General features: G+C 32.1%; 1 protein-coding gene across 1 annotated transcript; it reads right to left on the bottom strand.

The window, feature by feature from the left end:
• Positions 1–8,427: 8,427 nt before the first annotated feature.
• Positions 8,428–14,009, bottom strand: LOC119631479. The gene is made up of 3 exons (XM_038023731.1): positions 13,729–14,009; positions 10,021–13,672; positions 8,428–9,964 (listed from the first exon to the last, which is right to left on the bottom strand). Exons 2-3 carry the CDS (start codon positions 13,617–13,619, stop codon positions 9,901–9,903), a joined length of 3,663 nt encoding a protein of 1,220 aa, XP_037879659.1. The 5' UTR covers positions 13,620–13,672; positions 13,729–14,009; the 3' UTR covers positions 8,428–9,900.
• Between the last annotated feature and the right edge of the window lie 3,115 nt (positions 14,010–17,124).

Here is a 17,124-nt window from a genome sequence, read left to right as displayed (position 1 = left end):
TCAGTGAATCGATGCACTCATTCAAGAAAATATATGTATATATATATATATGCCTTATTAGATCTCCATCAGAATGATTCCGTATTCCGCTCAACGGGTAAATAAGCCTTAAATGATTTTGTAAGCAAACTAAGCAAATAACATATGATTTGATTGGGAAAAATAAAGTTATCAACATAAATGTAAGCAGCAAAGCAAATAGGAGCAGATACAATGAGTTGTTATTCCTATTTTCGGGTTTAGGCTTCAACATTGCTGACTTTTTACAAAATTTTGTGGGAATTGGCAATTCATATTGCTTTGCATGTATACATAAATATAACACAAGAAGAAAGCGACACACAAGAACAAATAAAGGCAATTTACTTTAAATTTAGAAATTATTCGTCCAATTTATTTTTATTTTACAGTAATGTATATTTTTTTATATTGCGTAATTTGTAATAGAGAATATCTTTTTTTAAGTTGAAATATATTCATCAAATTGTTACGATTGTTGCGAGTGATAAATGAATCAATATATAGAAAAATATATACCTACCATATATATCTACATATATAATCAACCTTCTTTATCAATAATCAATAAAAAGGCTTGTTTATTTTTATATTAGCTTCCTTATTGCAAATATTTATAAATTTCTTGTTTCTGTTCACGATTATTCCTTTATTTATGCTTCTAAAATCATATGTTTTTGTTTACATTTTCTGTATTTAACCCGAAAACTAAAAAGGCTTCTTTATTGATGAGTGGATCGAAGAAATATGAGCAATAAATTTAAAAGACAACAATTTATTATTTGGACATATAAGCCACAAATCAATTGGCTTAGTCCATCTCTGTTCAACATACCAAAAAAAAAAAATAAATTTAAAAGAAGACATGCACTCCTTTAACGCAGTTGAAGACAGCAAACAAGTTCCTTAAACGTTTTAATTTGACAAATATATTTTAAAATGAAACTGAGCCGATAGCCTGTGTTGCTAGTGCTCAATGTATTTTTTTAGTCTAAGAATTTATTTCATTAGTCTAAAATTAAAACAATAATGATAATAATAAAATGAAACAAAATCTCCTGTAGTTGTAATTTTTTCATTTTCTATAGAACTTTAAATTTAATAGAAACAGCCTTCTTTTGCCATTCATATGATTCTCGTAGGAAGTTGAAAAAATCGAAGTCTCACCCGGAAACCCCGAACAATATATCATTGTTTGTAACATCTTACAGTGGATAGATTTGCGTTTGCAGAAAATAAGTACACATAGAAAGTAAGGCAAAAATGAACTGCTGTCACAAGTAAACCGGAGTGCCACTTTGTTTCCACGTCCTCTGTTACTAATTTCGAAAGTTTGTGACGTTGGTTACTTTTTCAATGTTGTATGGCCAATATTATTGTACTGAAATAATTGCATGTAATGCATTAATGAATCTATTCCTACTTAGGGTGCCTTAGGGTGCATAGCCCAATTAATATAACCAATTCAAATTTCCTTCTTTTTTTTAATAAACATGTAAGTGATCACGTTAAAATTATGTTGTGCTTAAAATGTGAACCACATGATGTTGTTTTGTTTTTATAAATACATCACTGTTTTGTGTGTCAGAAATAACGCTACATGTATCTAAGACTATGCTTAAAATTTGCTTCCACACACAATGCAACGCAAAGTATACGTACAAGTAGTTAAAATACACACAATCAGTTACATTTTGACAATTCGTGAACCACACGCATAACGACCCAAGAATTGTCTTTCTCAGCTTTGCGTAGCTTTTTTATGCATTGAACCGTGTCTTTGAGAAATATTTTGGTAATAACTTCTTAGGAATGTCTTCAAGGTTTCGAAGGTTATGGGCGAAAATCCTTTGGAGGTTGTTTAGGTTCTTCTTTCTTATAAATTATAAGGAAGGAATAAGGATAACATAAATGTAAGCAAACGTATTTATTGATCAGTAATAAACGAGATGAAAACAATTGCCCAGATAGAAAATTGAAACAAAATGAGAAAGAATTGGGTAAGACCACTTTTTCAAATGTGTGATGTTGACAAACTTTTTGGGATGTCGTTTGAGCAAATCTATCTGCATGACCATGAGAATAAAAGAAACAAAAATTGCAAATCACATAAAAAAAAAAAAATAAAATAAAATATGGGTTGATGTAAGATACATAAAAATTAGATAAATAACTTTAAAATTGAGAAGAAACGATCATCATTTATTCTCGTGCTTGTTTGTGCGAAACCGCATGATTTGTCAAGCCTGATAAAGCCGGCAAAGTCCCACATGTCTAAAAACTCATATGTAAGAAAAATAATTTTTTTACTATTCGTGCGTCATGTAATAATCTCGTGCAAGTAGAGAATGACTTTCACTTGATTTTTAAACAAAAAATATGATAACATTAGTAATTAACCTAGCTTTCCTCATTTATCACAAATACAAAGAACAATTAACTTTAATTAAGGCATTAATATATTTCTAAGGAAGCTAAGTTTGTCCGTTAAAAAGCTCGAAGCTGATATTTTGGTTCTTGTACTTATTAATTTTGTTTTACCACAACCTTCCTTAACGCATGTATTTATTCATTTTCCTTTTAAGACGCATTTGGGTGCCGGCTTCACATCTACGAAAATCGTTGCAAATTCTTACGGTGAAAGTACTCGTTTGCAGCCTGACATAAACTGAAAGCACCTCTGTGTTACAGGTTTTCATTCATTACTTATAAATTGAGACAGATATAATAACGCGCTATTCCTCAATGAAGGTTTTATGGAACGAAAACTTTTAAAGCTGTTACTTGTTGCCAAAAGACACTACGTGTATGGTATGCAGTAAAAAATGTGTGAGAGTGTAAAAATATGCAAATTTATTTTCGAAAATATATACATAAAGTAAATCCTATAATGTATTTTTTCTAGAGGAAAAATTCTTAAAATTTACAGAAAAAGAGTAAAAATAAGTTAAGAATGTCCATAAAAATGTATACAATGTAGAGTCAAGTTCATATTGACAGAATTACTTCTTTTTGTAATTCCTTTTATTGTTGCTTAAAAACAAGTAAGAACATTACAGTCGGGTAACGCCGACTTTTAGATACCCTACACTACTTCGTCTAATACAGTTATACACTCGTTTTGGGAATAATACACCTAAAGTTACATATTATTCTCATGCAGAGATATCCGAGAAATAGACGTACTTGGTCCAAATTCCGAAAGGTTTATTTATGCGTCAAGTTACTGTTATAAACTAATTTCCATGATAAAATATTAAAATATATATATATTTTTAGGATATAGAGAGTTTATGTTTTCTTAAGAACAGTGATATGAAAAGGAGCTCAAAAAATTGCCTTAACCGAACCAAATTTTTTATATCAATTTGGGATGACAAAGTACCATTGCTCAGCGACTTTTGTCGAGAGGATATCTTTACATTTAAAAATTACAATTTTTTTTCACATTACGACTTTTTAAATTAAGCTGTTATATAGGAAGTGGACGAACAAATGGACCGATCTACCCATTTTCAACAGCGTGCATGCCTAAGCCAAAACACCGTAGTGTACCAAATCTCATCAAAACATCTAAAAAATTGCAATTTGCAGGTTGAACGCAAAAGTACATAGACAGACGTCAGGCATCAGAAATTATTTCATTACCGTAAATTTGCAAAGTAATCAACCTTACCAAATTTGGACGACGTGAGTCTATTTTTTGCTTACGAGCGTCTATAAGAAATCTCAGGAAATGCAAATTTCACATAAGGTGAAAGTTTGTTTATGATAACAATATGACATAAACATGAAGTGAACCAAATTTTCGTCACATGGGTTGTACTTTTTACACCCCATTCTCTACGAGAGGGACCTCATGAGGCATTCTTGTAAGACCTTCAGAAAAAGGTTTAATTTTTAATATTTTATGATGAAAACAACTTCTTAGTGACAAGATGGCAAAAAAAATTAATGCTAAGGAATAGAAAGCACCTAGATCTGTTATTTAGACGCTATAGAGAAAATCTTATAACGAGAGAATTTTCTAATTTCTTGTCTTTTATGTTAAGTTTGCTAAAATTGGGTGATCACGTCATGTGATGTTTTGGACATGCTTCAATGTGGCGACCATTGTGAAAATTGTTGCTTTGCAATGTGTAATTTTTGCCAGATAACTGTACTAGGCCCAATGGTGTAGGGTGTCTAGCGGACGTCTTTGTCCCACTATAATGCTCTTACTTGTGTCAACTTTCGTATTAAAGTTTCTACTCGATGAAGGGTGACTATTAATTTGGGAAGTTAAGCACCCATTTAATATTTAATTGTAGTACCTCGTCGTTACTGCGAGAGCATGTAGAAATATTGATAGAGAACCCGAAAGTTATGCCGATTAAGTTCCACCTATATCTCCATTACATAATCGCGCTTAAATATTAATGATTTTTGAATTCTCTTTAAGGATTTATTTATATATAAATCGTCTTTAATTCATTCTATTTTTTATTTCAATAAATTGCTTAATTTAAATTTATGAACATTAACTACTACGCTAAGTTTTTTATATCTATTACCTATGTGGTATGTGTGTTAACTTTATTAAATGCTTGTAACAGATAAAAATTTTTGAATCCAAAATTAATACAAGATCAGTAAGTAATAATAGTACGCGACGACAATGCATGTTGAAACCTCAGTCACTTGCAGCAGTAGCGGACTGATGCAAACAACGAAAAAATCAAAATAAATTCAAAATTTGTTTTCATGTAAAATTAAAAAAGTAAAACATTTTGAAAAGAATAGTTAGTTGAAAGAGTTCCCCTCTTAGGCAACTGTGAACAGGAGCTCTTGATTAAGCGGACCAATTTAGTAAAAGCCCACCACAGTCGCTGCATAGATTGACGCAAATATTACACATTTTCTGAATCCCGAAATACAAATTGCAAAGATATATCTATATAGATCTTTTAAAATCTCTTGTTATTAAAATATCTGCATATACTTGGTAGATATTCTCATTTAGTTTTCTTCCAATCAGATATCTGAAGTAAGCACAGATATGATCATTGGTTAGCGGAAGGACGTTCGTTAATTATGTCATCTGTAATAAAAATGGATTTTATAATAGAGTAACAGCGCTGCAGGTAGTGGGTGCCCAAAATTCATTTATATAATATATATGCTTTATATATATATGATCTTTAACACTAGATTTTCGACTCGATTTTCGATCCTCAAAAAAACGGTTAGGAAGCATGCAATGTTCTAACATTTCTTTTGGGAAATATCGTTTCATATATGAAAATATCTTTAAACGCCTATAATTAATTGTTTCCTAGCTGGTCCCGTTTTCGTGATCCTAATGAAATATACGTATTCCAACCAAAAGGGGTAACTTTGATATCCTATTTTTGTCAACTTGCCACAGTCGTGAAATAAAGGATAAGAATTTCAAATTTGGCATAGGCATTGCTTGATCGATTAAGAATGTGAAGTTAAAAACGGGATGTAATATTTAGTTGTGCTTGTCTCCGTTGTGAAAGAAATTGAAACAATTTCGACCAACATGTGACCCAAACGTTCGTCAGGCTCACCCCCATTGTCAGTCCAAAAGTATTTCCGATCGATAAAATTTGAGTTCCGTTTGTGTCAAATTTCGGCACCCTATCTTTATTTTTACGACAAATATAGGGGATCAAAATGGTCCCTTTTGGTGGAAATAGGTATGTGCAAAACCTGCGTAATTCTAGTGTTAAATGTAAATTAAAGAGGGGAATTTCCTCCATTTGATCTTCACATATAATTGATTTAATCGTTTTTTCATCCTAATATTTATACATATTAAGTGTACCTTTAAACGATATTAACAGTTCACTTTTCCACATTCGTCTTAGATCAATTATTGGAACTCTTCAAGATTAAAAAATTGCATGTAAGGCATAGAAATTTGCCATATGTATATATATATATATATATATTATCGATCGTACCTGATCGAAGTGAAATTTGAAAACATGGATATATCAAACTTATTTAACTCTTCAGTAAAAAATTACCCTGAACACCTGCAGGTTTCTTTTCCCCATTGATATTTACTAGAAATATATCACATGAGGTAAAAAGGTAAATAACTAAGAAGTTTAAAGCCCCAAACAACAATACGATCATTATCTGGGAAATTCAAGTTATAACCAAGAAATATTTAAACTAATAACTGGCTTGATTAGCGATTTCCGATCGATGAGTTAGGTATTAACAAAACAAAAATTCATCATTTATTTGAGGTAATGAGCATATCCGACCAATATGACCCGCCTACTTATTTACGCATAATTTACGTCGTTTATCGTAAATAACAATAATTGACCGATGTTCGAAAATTCTTATTTGAATTATTTTTTGAATCAAACTAAATATGAGCAGAGATGATTTTGTGGATTAATTTCTGCATTCATACTTACAATTATATCAATTTTTAATTTGATATTTACAAAAAACAAAAAAATATAAATAAATAAATAAATAAATAAAATACTTTTAAAGAAAACAAATTCTCTATATGTTCGGTTATATTTTTTCCGTTTTAAAAAATTAACAGTGAAAATTGCTTTATTTAAATTTTCTGCAACACTCTAAGCTATAACATTTTTTTTTTTTTTTTTTTTTTTTTTTTTTTTGTTTTTTCTTCTCGTTTAACTTAAGACAAATACCAACTCAATTAGAGCGACCTAACAAAGCTATGCCAATAAACAGTTGCTGAAGAAACAACAAAGTTAATATTGGATATAAATAAATAATAAAGCGGTGAATATACAAAAAAAAAAAAAAAAAAAAAAAAAAAAATGAAAAATAATTTTTCGACTGTTTCAACTGGATCTTGAAATGTAAACATTAGATGATTGGTTTACAATTCAAACCTATGCAAAAAAATTTGAGACTATATCAAAGAGCATTTTACAATTTCGATTTTTCTCCAAGATAATGTTAAAGGATGCAAAAGGAAGAGAACACAAGAGCAATATGTAAAGCAAAATGTTCTTACCCAAGAAGATTAATAGGTACATTTAAGAAAAGGACAATTGATATATATATATATATGTATATAGAAAGAGATTTCAGATTAGCATAATAATGCAATAAATAAAAAATTTGACAACTAACCGTAACTTAAAATAGACTTTTATTGCATTTCAAGTCATTAAAAGTGCGACCCGACGCGTCGAACGTATTCCGTATATTGCCTGACGACTAAAAGAGAATTGATTTTTTTCATTTTTACAAATCTTTATTACTTCTAAGGTCATTTAAGGCAAACGCCAAATTTTTTATAGGAAATCGTTATGAATATATTATCATTACGCCTGTGGTGGGAACATAAAAAATGGAAAGCAAAATGGAATTACGGCATTTTATGCCAAAATTCTACACCGGTTTATTATGAACATTTGGCATCCATTACCCGAAATGTTTACTGCGATTTTGTTTTCAAAGTTTGTACATTTCATTTAGGTGGGGATTTGAGAGCAATATTTCTTTCATCCTTTTATCTCTTCAAAATTTTTCATTTCACTTTATTAATCCAATTTTCTAAAGAAAAAAATAACAAAAGATTTAAAAAAAGCACTGTACTAAGTACCCTTTAACATTCCAATTACCCCATTTCGATTTTAAAATATAAAATAGACTTAATATAGATAGCACCCTTAGTGTATATTGCAAAATTTTACAATTTTCTTTTTTCTCTTTTTTTTTTTTGTTTTTTTTTTTTGTGTTTTTTGTTTTTATGAAAACCAAAATGGCTTGTGCACATAAAATGAAAGCCACTCCTACTAGATACAAAAAAAAAAAAAAAAAAAAAAAAAAAAAAAAAATTCTTATAAAAGTTTACCCATACTATCTATACATCCTTAGTTCTAGCAAGAAGGTAAAATTCAAATGTGCATCAAATTTTTGTGTAAATATGTTTACCAAATTCAGCATATAACACCCGTCACGAAAGAGTAGAGGTATACTAAAGTTATATATGTTATTCCGTTTTCATGTATACAGGGAAATACACTCGAAAGATTTGTGAGGTATATATTTTGTTGATCAGCAAGCAATTCGGATTCGATTTTGCCGTATTCGTCTGTCGTCTGTTTTTGAAGTTTCGCAAAAACCGCAAATGCAAATTTTCAAGTTTTTCTTTTTTTTTTTGCTCTTTGAAATTTCTCTCGTTTGTAATGCATTTAGCAAATGAATGCAACATCACGCTCATGTGTAAATCTGCGTGTGTTTTTTGACCATAAACTTTTATTTTTTAAATATGTCTCTTTGCTAACACGTGAGCCATGTTAAATTTGAGACTAAAGCAAAGTCATATTTTTCCTCATTATGATGTACGACATGAATTGCTTAAGTAGGGACAATTTTAACATTCGACATTTGTTATACTACTGCGGTATACAAATTTCAATTTTTGATAGTTTTTAAAGTGTCAGAAGATAAACGAGGGCAGTTAAATCGAATAAGAATTTTAGATTAATCAAAAATATATGCGCTTTACATATCGACAAACTTACTATATATAACCATCGGATGTGAAAATTTTATATAAAAGCAAAAAACACAAATTTTAGGAAAGTGGAAAATTACAATATCTATGTGTATATGAATGAATTTTGTGTTTGTATACGTCATACGTTCTCACACAGCGAAAGAAATTAAATTAAAAATTAAAATAAATAAACAATATCTGCCGTACCAGTGAGCGTAACTTCGTTATGCTTTTTGCGGCATCAGAAAGTTTTATTGATTGATTGATTGATTGATTGATGCGAAACTTTCGTAATCAATTCGTCATCGAAAGTTGTCCACATTTCTCACATTTCTCATGATTACTACTCTTTTGTTCCCTTTGTAAACTTGTTACTTTGAAAGTTTCTTATTCATAAAGAATTTTCGACTTACGTTAACAACCGAATAAGCAAACTAGTGTTACGAAATCAGAAATTAGTTAGCTTATCCAAGGTAACGTGAGTCTCATATATATATATATATATATATAGATTCGTGTTAGCAAAAAGTCTTCGCTTTGAAACAGTCTGTCATCTGACTCTAGATGTTGATAATATGCAATTTTGTGCACTAATTAATTATAAAGTAATTTCTATTTTAAGAATATGAAATTACGGTTTCCTCTATTAGAACTTGCAAGTATTCCAACATTTCGCGTTTAGGTGATAATATTACTACTTATATATGGTTGTGTTGAAGGCGTTAATTTAATGGAAGAATGGTAACCACGTTTCATCGACTTATATAAAAAATAAAAATAAAAAAACAACAAAAAATTGATTAAAAAGAAATAAATATAAATAACAAAGAACAAAACCTCTTCATTACTGTCGGCGGTTAGTAATGATTTTCTCAAAATCGTACTATCGGTTATTGGAAATTTGTTTGTGGCAGATAGGTATTAAATCGCATATAAAATGGTGAAATATTTTGAAATTCTTGATTTCGATTTGAGCATGAAGAATATAAGACATCATTGGCGTTATTGCTTGTTGTCCACGGATAATTTTGCTGTTGATTTTGGCTCCAATTATTTGTATTATATAAATTTTTATCTAATTCTTTATAGGGGTACATTGTGGGTTGTAACTCTTCTGTGGTCGGTGCTGATTCATGTGTGATCTGCTTTTGATACATACTCTCATAAGGATACGAATACTGTGATTCTGTTTCAGGTATAGCATTCACACATTTACTATTGGCATTTACTGTTATATTTGAGGAGGTTTTTGTTTTGTTGGTAATGAAGTTGTCGTTGCTTCTGTTGCAATTGTGGCTATCTTTGACATAAAAGTCGACCAGCTCATTGTTATTATTAAATGTGGGCCCACTAAGAGCCCTTGATTGTCATTCACCGGTTGCCGTTACAGTGGTCCACTGCCATGGACTGCAATATCCAGGTTTTGAAGTACTACAAATAAAAATTTTTAATTTTAAAATTTATTAAAATTAAACTATAATATGAACCTTCCAAATAGAGGATGCCATAGCGGTGTACCCGCATCCATATTTCCACCGCCATCAATAGACCGTGATTGATGGATTAAATCTGAGTTTACATTAGTATTACCTCTTTGGTGTTTGGTATCGTTTATAACGTCCGAATTTACCCTGAGGCTAGACTGCGCCAATTCATTCAAGTCCGCTGCTCCGTATACATTTTTATTTGTTGCCACGAAAGGTCGAAATTTATTGCCCGATTTTTGAAGTCCTATTGCTTCTGAAGTAGTAGCATTTTCACACGATGACAAGAAGCTATTTTGTTGCTTGTGACCAGGATCCAATAAATGTGCAAGTGATTTACATGTTAATCGGGGCTTGTTTTCGGAAATGTCTTTTTGAGAATTCACCCCTTGCTTTATTTGCGTTTTACGGCGACTTGAATTTATATCTTTTGCATTACAAAGCTTGTCCGCTCCATCAATCTCAAACGGACTTTTCTCAACAGCGTTTAAGGGCATCGTGGATTTTGAAAGCATATCACATGAGAGTACATTTTTAGGCCTTTTCTGGTTTTTAAAACTAACCGAATCGCTATTCTGCCTGGCTTGCGTGGAATAACTTAACGGGCGCAGTTGTTTTTCATTTGAATTTAAAGCACTTTGACAATGCGTTTGGGAAACATTTTTCAAACCTTGGGTATTTTCATGCGCATTTTCTGCTTTTAAATGGACCACGCCGTTGCCAGCATTCGTAATTTGCGAAATTTGTTTTAAATAATTTCTATAGACTTCTTCCAGATGTTGTAACTCCATTTGGGAATTATAAAATGGTAAAAAACTTGGAAGTTGTTGTTGCATTGCTAACGGTTTTTCCAAAGAACTGATCAGGTCTTGCGATATTTGCCCAAAATAAGGAAGCCAGAAGACTTGATTCAGCACCGCCAAAGTTGCAGCATTTATACCGGATGCCAAGTTTGAGTCCACATGGACGCATTTCTTGTTCACCGTTTTGGATGAGATATCATCATTTACAATAACATTGTTAGTTTGAGCGGGAATTTGAGGTGTTTGGCAATTAAATTTACTTATTTCATTTATTGTTTTAAAGGGCACAGATTGGTGTTGTTGTGATGTATTTAATGATGATGATTGTCCTGTGCTTATTGCTCTAGTCTTTTCAACTTCCGCTTCATTCTTAAGTATAGCTTCTAGTTGGGCCATTGAAATAACTAAAATATTCGGATTTTGAATTATTTCAGGATATGCAAAAGCTTCTGGCAATCTGAGTTCTGGACGAGTTGTTATCAGGAGTGGAATTTCCCGAGCAGGTGAGGCTAATACAGCACCCAAACGATCCTTTGGCACAAGAATCGGATCTGGCACTTTCCATTGAGAATTTCGTAACAGCAATTGAAGTTGAGTATATGGATCTGGATCTTCATCGCTCATTGTTCCCATTCCCTTAACATCGCCATTAAGTAAGCTTCGAAATCGTTTGCTTGCTGGCTCATTGTCATCATCTTCCTCTATTACAACAGTATCTATTAAACTATTTAACACATTATTATTTGTATTTAATCTCTGCTTTCCTAAATCGATAGGCTCGTTTTGTGAATGCGTTAAAGTATTCAAGTTCATGAATTGTTCGAAAAGTAGATTTTTAAGGGACACAGACGTTGATGCCAATAGAGATTCATCATCTGTTCGTGGTGATTTTATAACATCTGAACTAGACGTAACCGCACACTGACTTCGCGATTCGGACGGCGGACAGACTTCTTCACGTTTTTTGTAACTCAAATCTTTAGGAGAGTTGCTGATTGCATTTAACGCACCTATCAGTGGCATCGTTTCACAAGAATTGGACTCTGCTTGTTGAATCCTTGTTTGATTACTTTCTGCCTGTTTACCAAATGATTCTATGCAGTTGTTCGCTTGGAAAAGGTCACTGATGCCCTCAATTTCTCCAGCTTCATTAAACGATAGACACTTAGGAGTCTCATCCACGGTGGAAATTGCTTCTTCGGGCTGTTGAATCTTCATTTCTGTTTTGTTTTTTAAAATTTCGCTATCGTCGATCAAGTTCTTTTCACAACTGGTTTTCATTAAAGAATCTATGAGTTCGGCGTCACTGCTGGCATTATCGTCGCAGTGCTGTAGAAGATCAGCATCGTCCAACAAATCTTTTAAATTTTTTGTTTTAGCTTCAAGACTCTCTGCGATATCTTCTGAAATTCTTTTGCTCTCTACACCCCGTAACGTATTCTCCAAAATATCTAGTACTAAAGAATCTTGATGGTTAGCGTCTGAATTTTCTGGTACCAATAAAACTGTGCTGCATGTGCTGTCAATCATGTCAAAACCATGATTCTCTTCTAACTTGTTTGTCAGACTCTGGTTGATTGGTAAAAATAAGCCTGTTTTTGGACACAACTGCAAATTAGGTTTTAGACCAGCTTCTTCTTGATATGTCTCCGCGGGTGCGACGTCCAGCGTCTGTTTTGAGAGCGAATTTGTTATGGAATTCAAAATTTTATCTGAAGCTATATCGAAGTCTGTCTCACTACAATAAGTCTCAGAGCATTGTGGCAAATCAGAGATTTTCTCGACGTTTTCCTCGAACAGGTTGATTTGGGATGTCGTGTCAATATCACACCCTATTGTAACTGCTTCAGAGGCAGTTTGGGATAATTCAACTGATGAAAGCCTCTGAATCTTAATAGAGTTATCATATAAACACATTTTTTTGTTTTTCCTTTTTTTCTGCTTCTTCGATTTTTTCTTTTTATTTATGTCCTTAATTGCAACCGTACTGGATTTCACATCAAAGTCATTCTCGGCAACCTCCCTGAAGTTCATCGAACTTAGGCAATTCTCTGGCAAATTATGGTCCTGGTATATTTGCTGGACCGTTTCTTGACAAATTTCGCGTTTTACTTTTAAAAATGGCGTGGAGTACAGTTTTACAATTTTAGACGAATTTGGATCAGTACACGGAATTGCTCGCCATCCGTTCGACGTCTTAGTAATTCGAATTCGATTACGTTTATCATAATCCTCACAGCGAACTTCTACAATTCGCGTATCGTCCTGTTTCACCCACAAAAAAATTGGGTTTATTTTCGCAATAGGGACGTTACCTGATAAATGTGAGACTGGGGACATATCACGTTTCACTTCCGCAATTTTAGTTATATTCACGGAGCATTCATTACCGATCGAAGAAGATACACATAGCTTTTCACCCTTGATGCTTTTTGAAGAACTTGAGTTGCATATTTTGCTCTTTACACTGCATTTTGTTTCATTTTTAATATCGCGTAGCAGACCTTTCGATCTAACTGTTTCTCCTATCTTCAAGTGGCCAAACTTTGGTTTTAATGGTTTTTTTGTCGAACCGCGAGAACGTCGAGTACTTGGCTGCTCTTCAAACACCAAAAAAATATCTCTTGCTATTCTCCGGCGTTGCGACTTCCTGTGACACACTTTTTCCGATGATACTGCCGTGGAACCTTCTAGTTTCTTGACCTTTTTACTATCTGAGTGCCCATTTGTATTCGAAGATGAATTTACGCATGTATTTGTTTTGGAAGCAGCTCTCTTTGTAGCTATATTTCTCGGCATGTTGCAATTAAATTATAAATTGATTGTCATTTCAAGGGTGCTCGAATTAGAACCTAAAAGCACTTTCTCAATTAGAAAATCAACGATATTATTTATCCTCATCATTTACCACATAACCACGCATTTACAGAACGTATTAAAATTCCACTGTTCCCATGAATATTGTTAAAATTTTATGACAAAATCGATGCAATTTTATATATATCATAATAACTTAAAAGTGAATGGGGCGTATAGGAATTTAGCACAATTGAATCGTTGATTAGTGTTGCATTGAAATTGCTTCATACTTATTTAGTATGTTGGCAGTAACCACTTTTTTTTGAGAGAGTTGCATTTATTCATATTGAGTCTCTGGATCAGAGGGATCGCATAAGTAAACAAATTTCGTGAATTTTTATTGCATTATAAGAATAATGTTCAAGAGAACACGATAGAATACAAAGGATTAAATTATAAAATTTAAATAAAACATTTTAAAGAAAGGCAAAAAAGTTTCTTTAAAATTTACTAAACTTTTTCTCAAATTCTTGTAAATAACACCTATGCATCGCAATTTAAAACATATCTTTAGTTATCGATATATTCATTATGATAACTAGAGTAGCCAGTCTCTTTTTATGTATATATATATTCAAATTGCAATAAACACTACCGAATAATTTGAACTAACGAAATGTTTTGCCAAAGAGACAAAAGGAATTTTCGTCAAATATTATAAATATCTATTTTTTGATTGCTTATAAGATATGTGAAGATTGCTTCAATATTATGAAAATATTTGTCCATCTCTAATAGAGTTGTTTTATATCGAAAATATTCTATTGACAACCAATTTTGACACAACAGAGTTACACAAGACTTCCATCTCTTTTGAGTATTCATATAAGAAACAAGAAAACAAAATTAACATTAATAATGCCTTGGCAATCGCGCTGACATTGGAATTCCATGTAATTTATAATTTATAGTATATTTATTTGAAATATTAAACTGTTTTATCTTCAGACAAAATAAATTTTAATAAACCACATATCATTAAATTACTTGAAGGGTGATAGTTGAATACAACTATTTATGTTTTCTTAAAACGAATTAGATAAATTTGTTATAAAAGCAATGTATTAAAAAACAAAATAAATAAACATATGAATGTCGAACAAAATCTTGCTAAGACTTTTTTGGTTTTTTTTATTTCCGTGTGTATTGCTAGCAGGTTGTGCAGACGGACCGGTTAAATCATAATTTTACCAACTTTAGTCCCACGGCAATGAAAATGGTCAAGGGATCAAACCGAGTCTTTAAACTTGTGTCAAATTTATTGTTAGCGAGACTTCAGTTGCTGGTGACAAAAAAAAAATAAACGTTCCATTTATAATAACTTTGACATAACTAAATATAAAATTTAATATTATTTAATGTATTTCCCCTAGGGTTTGATGTGCTGAACATACTCTAAAATCGTCCATTTTATGGAGGAACTATTGTACATACATTTTATACATATTTGTACATATATATAAGTTATTATTTTTCGATTTCTTATAGCAACAATTACAAATTATATACCGACATACATTACGACAATTCTTCTCGCAAGAATAACTCTAACAGCTAATTTGATGTATATTTTGGAAATGAAATTCAGGACACTGACAAGTTCTCAGCGTTGACTTTTTCAGATTCCAATTCTTATAATTTTTCTCCAATTTGTTAATTTCAGTTTCATAGTGCGCACATGGAGCCCATCAGTTATTTTTAAGAATTAACAGTTTCTACGCCGATATAGCGACTAGAAGGGAATACGTAGCTTTCTTAAGGGTGGAAGATAAGCCGCTTCGTAGTTCTCCATTGCTGCCGCTATAAGGAGAGTGAAAGAACGATTTCAATAAAATAGTGCCTAGTTGGGATGAGCTCTCGAATAATGTAAACAGTATAAAGCCAGTTCACCAGGGCAAGGTAGGCATGGTTCTTTTACCGTGTCTTTGCACATGAATTTACAAATTATATTTTTTTTCTAACCTACGCGAGAAATGCCTCTAACTGTGGGTTCCAAAGGAAGCGAATGGAGTGAAATGTGTTTGTTAGAGGATGGGTTATTAAATTCAAAGACAATACCTTGGCGGTTCTTAACAAGTATCCGGATGGTTATATCAGGTTGCTCAAGATGAATTCCGTTCACTGCGGCACCACAATGGGTTTTCGAGTTCGAGTTTAGTATACTAAGCTTTATTATTTGAAGAACCTTTCTCATTTTGGGCGATGTTCTTTTCAAATCAAAAACGTGATTACTCCGTCGCAGTACTTTGGCAGAGGATTTCGATATAACTTGTTCGCTGCCAGGCAAAGCGCTCTCATTACCATGCGAATTATTGCCCAAAATTTCTTTAGCACTCACATCCTCATCATCAATAACCGACTGATCGTTCAAACAGATTAAGTTCAGATTACGTAGCTTCGCTTGCTGAACCCATCTGTGAAACATCGTCATTTATTAAGGTAACTGAACTTTAAAAGTATGCAAAGACAAAACTCAAAATATTTATTATTCCGGGATAACAAAACAGAAGATATATAATTATACCTATTGTTTAAAGCATTTACATTGTGATTGTATATCTTTCTATTAGGATGTATGTCTAATTGGAGGTTGTTTTTGTATTTGCGTAATATTTTCTTATAAAATTGGACATGTACGGAGAGCCTTCAAGTAGGTTCAACGGAAGATCACAGTTGTTTAAATTACTACGCTTTCATTTTGATTTGGGTAGATCAGGTCAATTGACAGACATTTTCACCGGCAGTGGCAGTAGTAAAGACTGCTTTGATGTTCAAACGAGCAATTGTTAGGACAAATTTTCAGGCTTATGGAGAGTAAGTATGAAATGGGATTTTTACTTATTTCTTTTCAAATATTTATGTTATTAAACGAATAAATTTGATTTTAATTTTAGAATAAAGCTAAATTATATTTGAACTGCAACAACAATTAATAAACATACAAGCATATATAATTACAGCTCAAATATTGAAATGATTCAAAATACATTTTTTATTGTATTTAAAAATAATTCGAAAAATTAATATATAAATTGAACAGAAAAACAAAAAATCTTACTTATGTAATAATATAATAAGTTACGAATGTTTTAGTGTTCGCCGACGTTATCAAGATCTTTCGCTCCTTTAACTTGGTAAGTGACAGTTTGGTATTGCGGTACAATCTCATTGAGTTATCGAATTGGCGCGAGAATAATGCTATGACTTTCGACCGGAACCACCATCCGAGTCTACTCCGTTATCTATTAATTACTATTTACATTGCCATGGGCTTGATAAAATTGCATTCTTCAATGGTTTGGAAGTGCTTATAGATCCGTTCATTTGCAGATTCTATCTGTGGCAAATACCACCATGGGCATCAAGTTATAATGGGTACATTGAACTTATTGAATCTGCTCAGAAGTTTTCTTTTTTTAAGATGTGTCCTTGCGTGTGACGTGAC

Source organism: Glossina fuscipes, unplaced genomic scaffold, assembly GCF_014805625.2.
Source record: "Glossina fuscipes isolate IAEA_lab_2018 unplaced genomic scaffold, Yale_Gfus_2 1, whole genome shotgun sequence".
Classification (NCBI taxonomy): domain Eukaryota; kingdom Metazoa; phylum Arthropoda; class Insecta; order Diptera; family Glossinidae; genus Glossina; species Glossina fuscipes.
This window is presented reverse-complemented; position numbering and strand designations above follow the sequence as displayed.

Excerpts from the sequence above, each read along its gene's own strand:
- LOC119631479 (XM_038023731.1), bottom strand. The coding sequence starts at position 13,619 with ATGCCGAGAAATATAGCTACAAAGAGAGCTGCTTCCAAAACAAATACA. Across the intron at positions 9,965-10,020 it reads TGGCATCCTCTATTTGGAAG|TACTTCAAAACCTGGATATT; the intron begins GTTCATATTATA and ends TTTTATTTGTAG.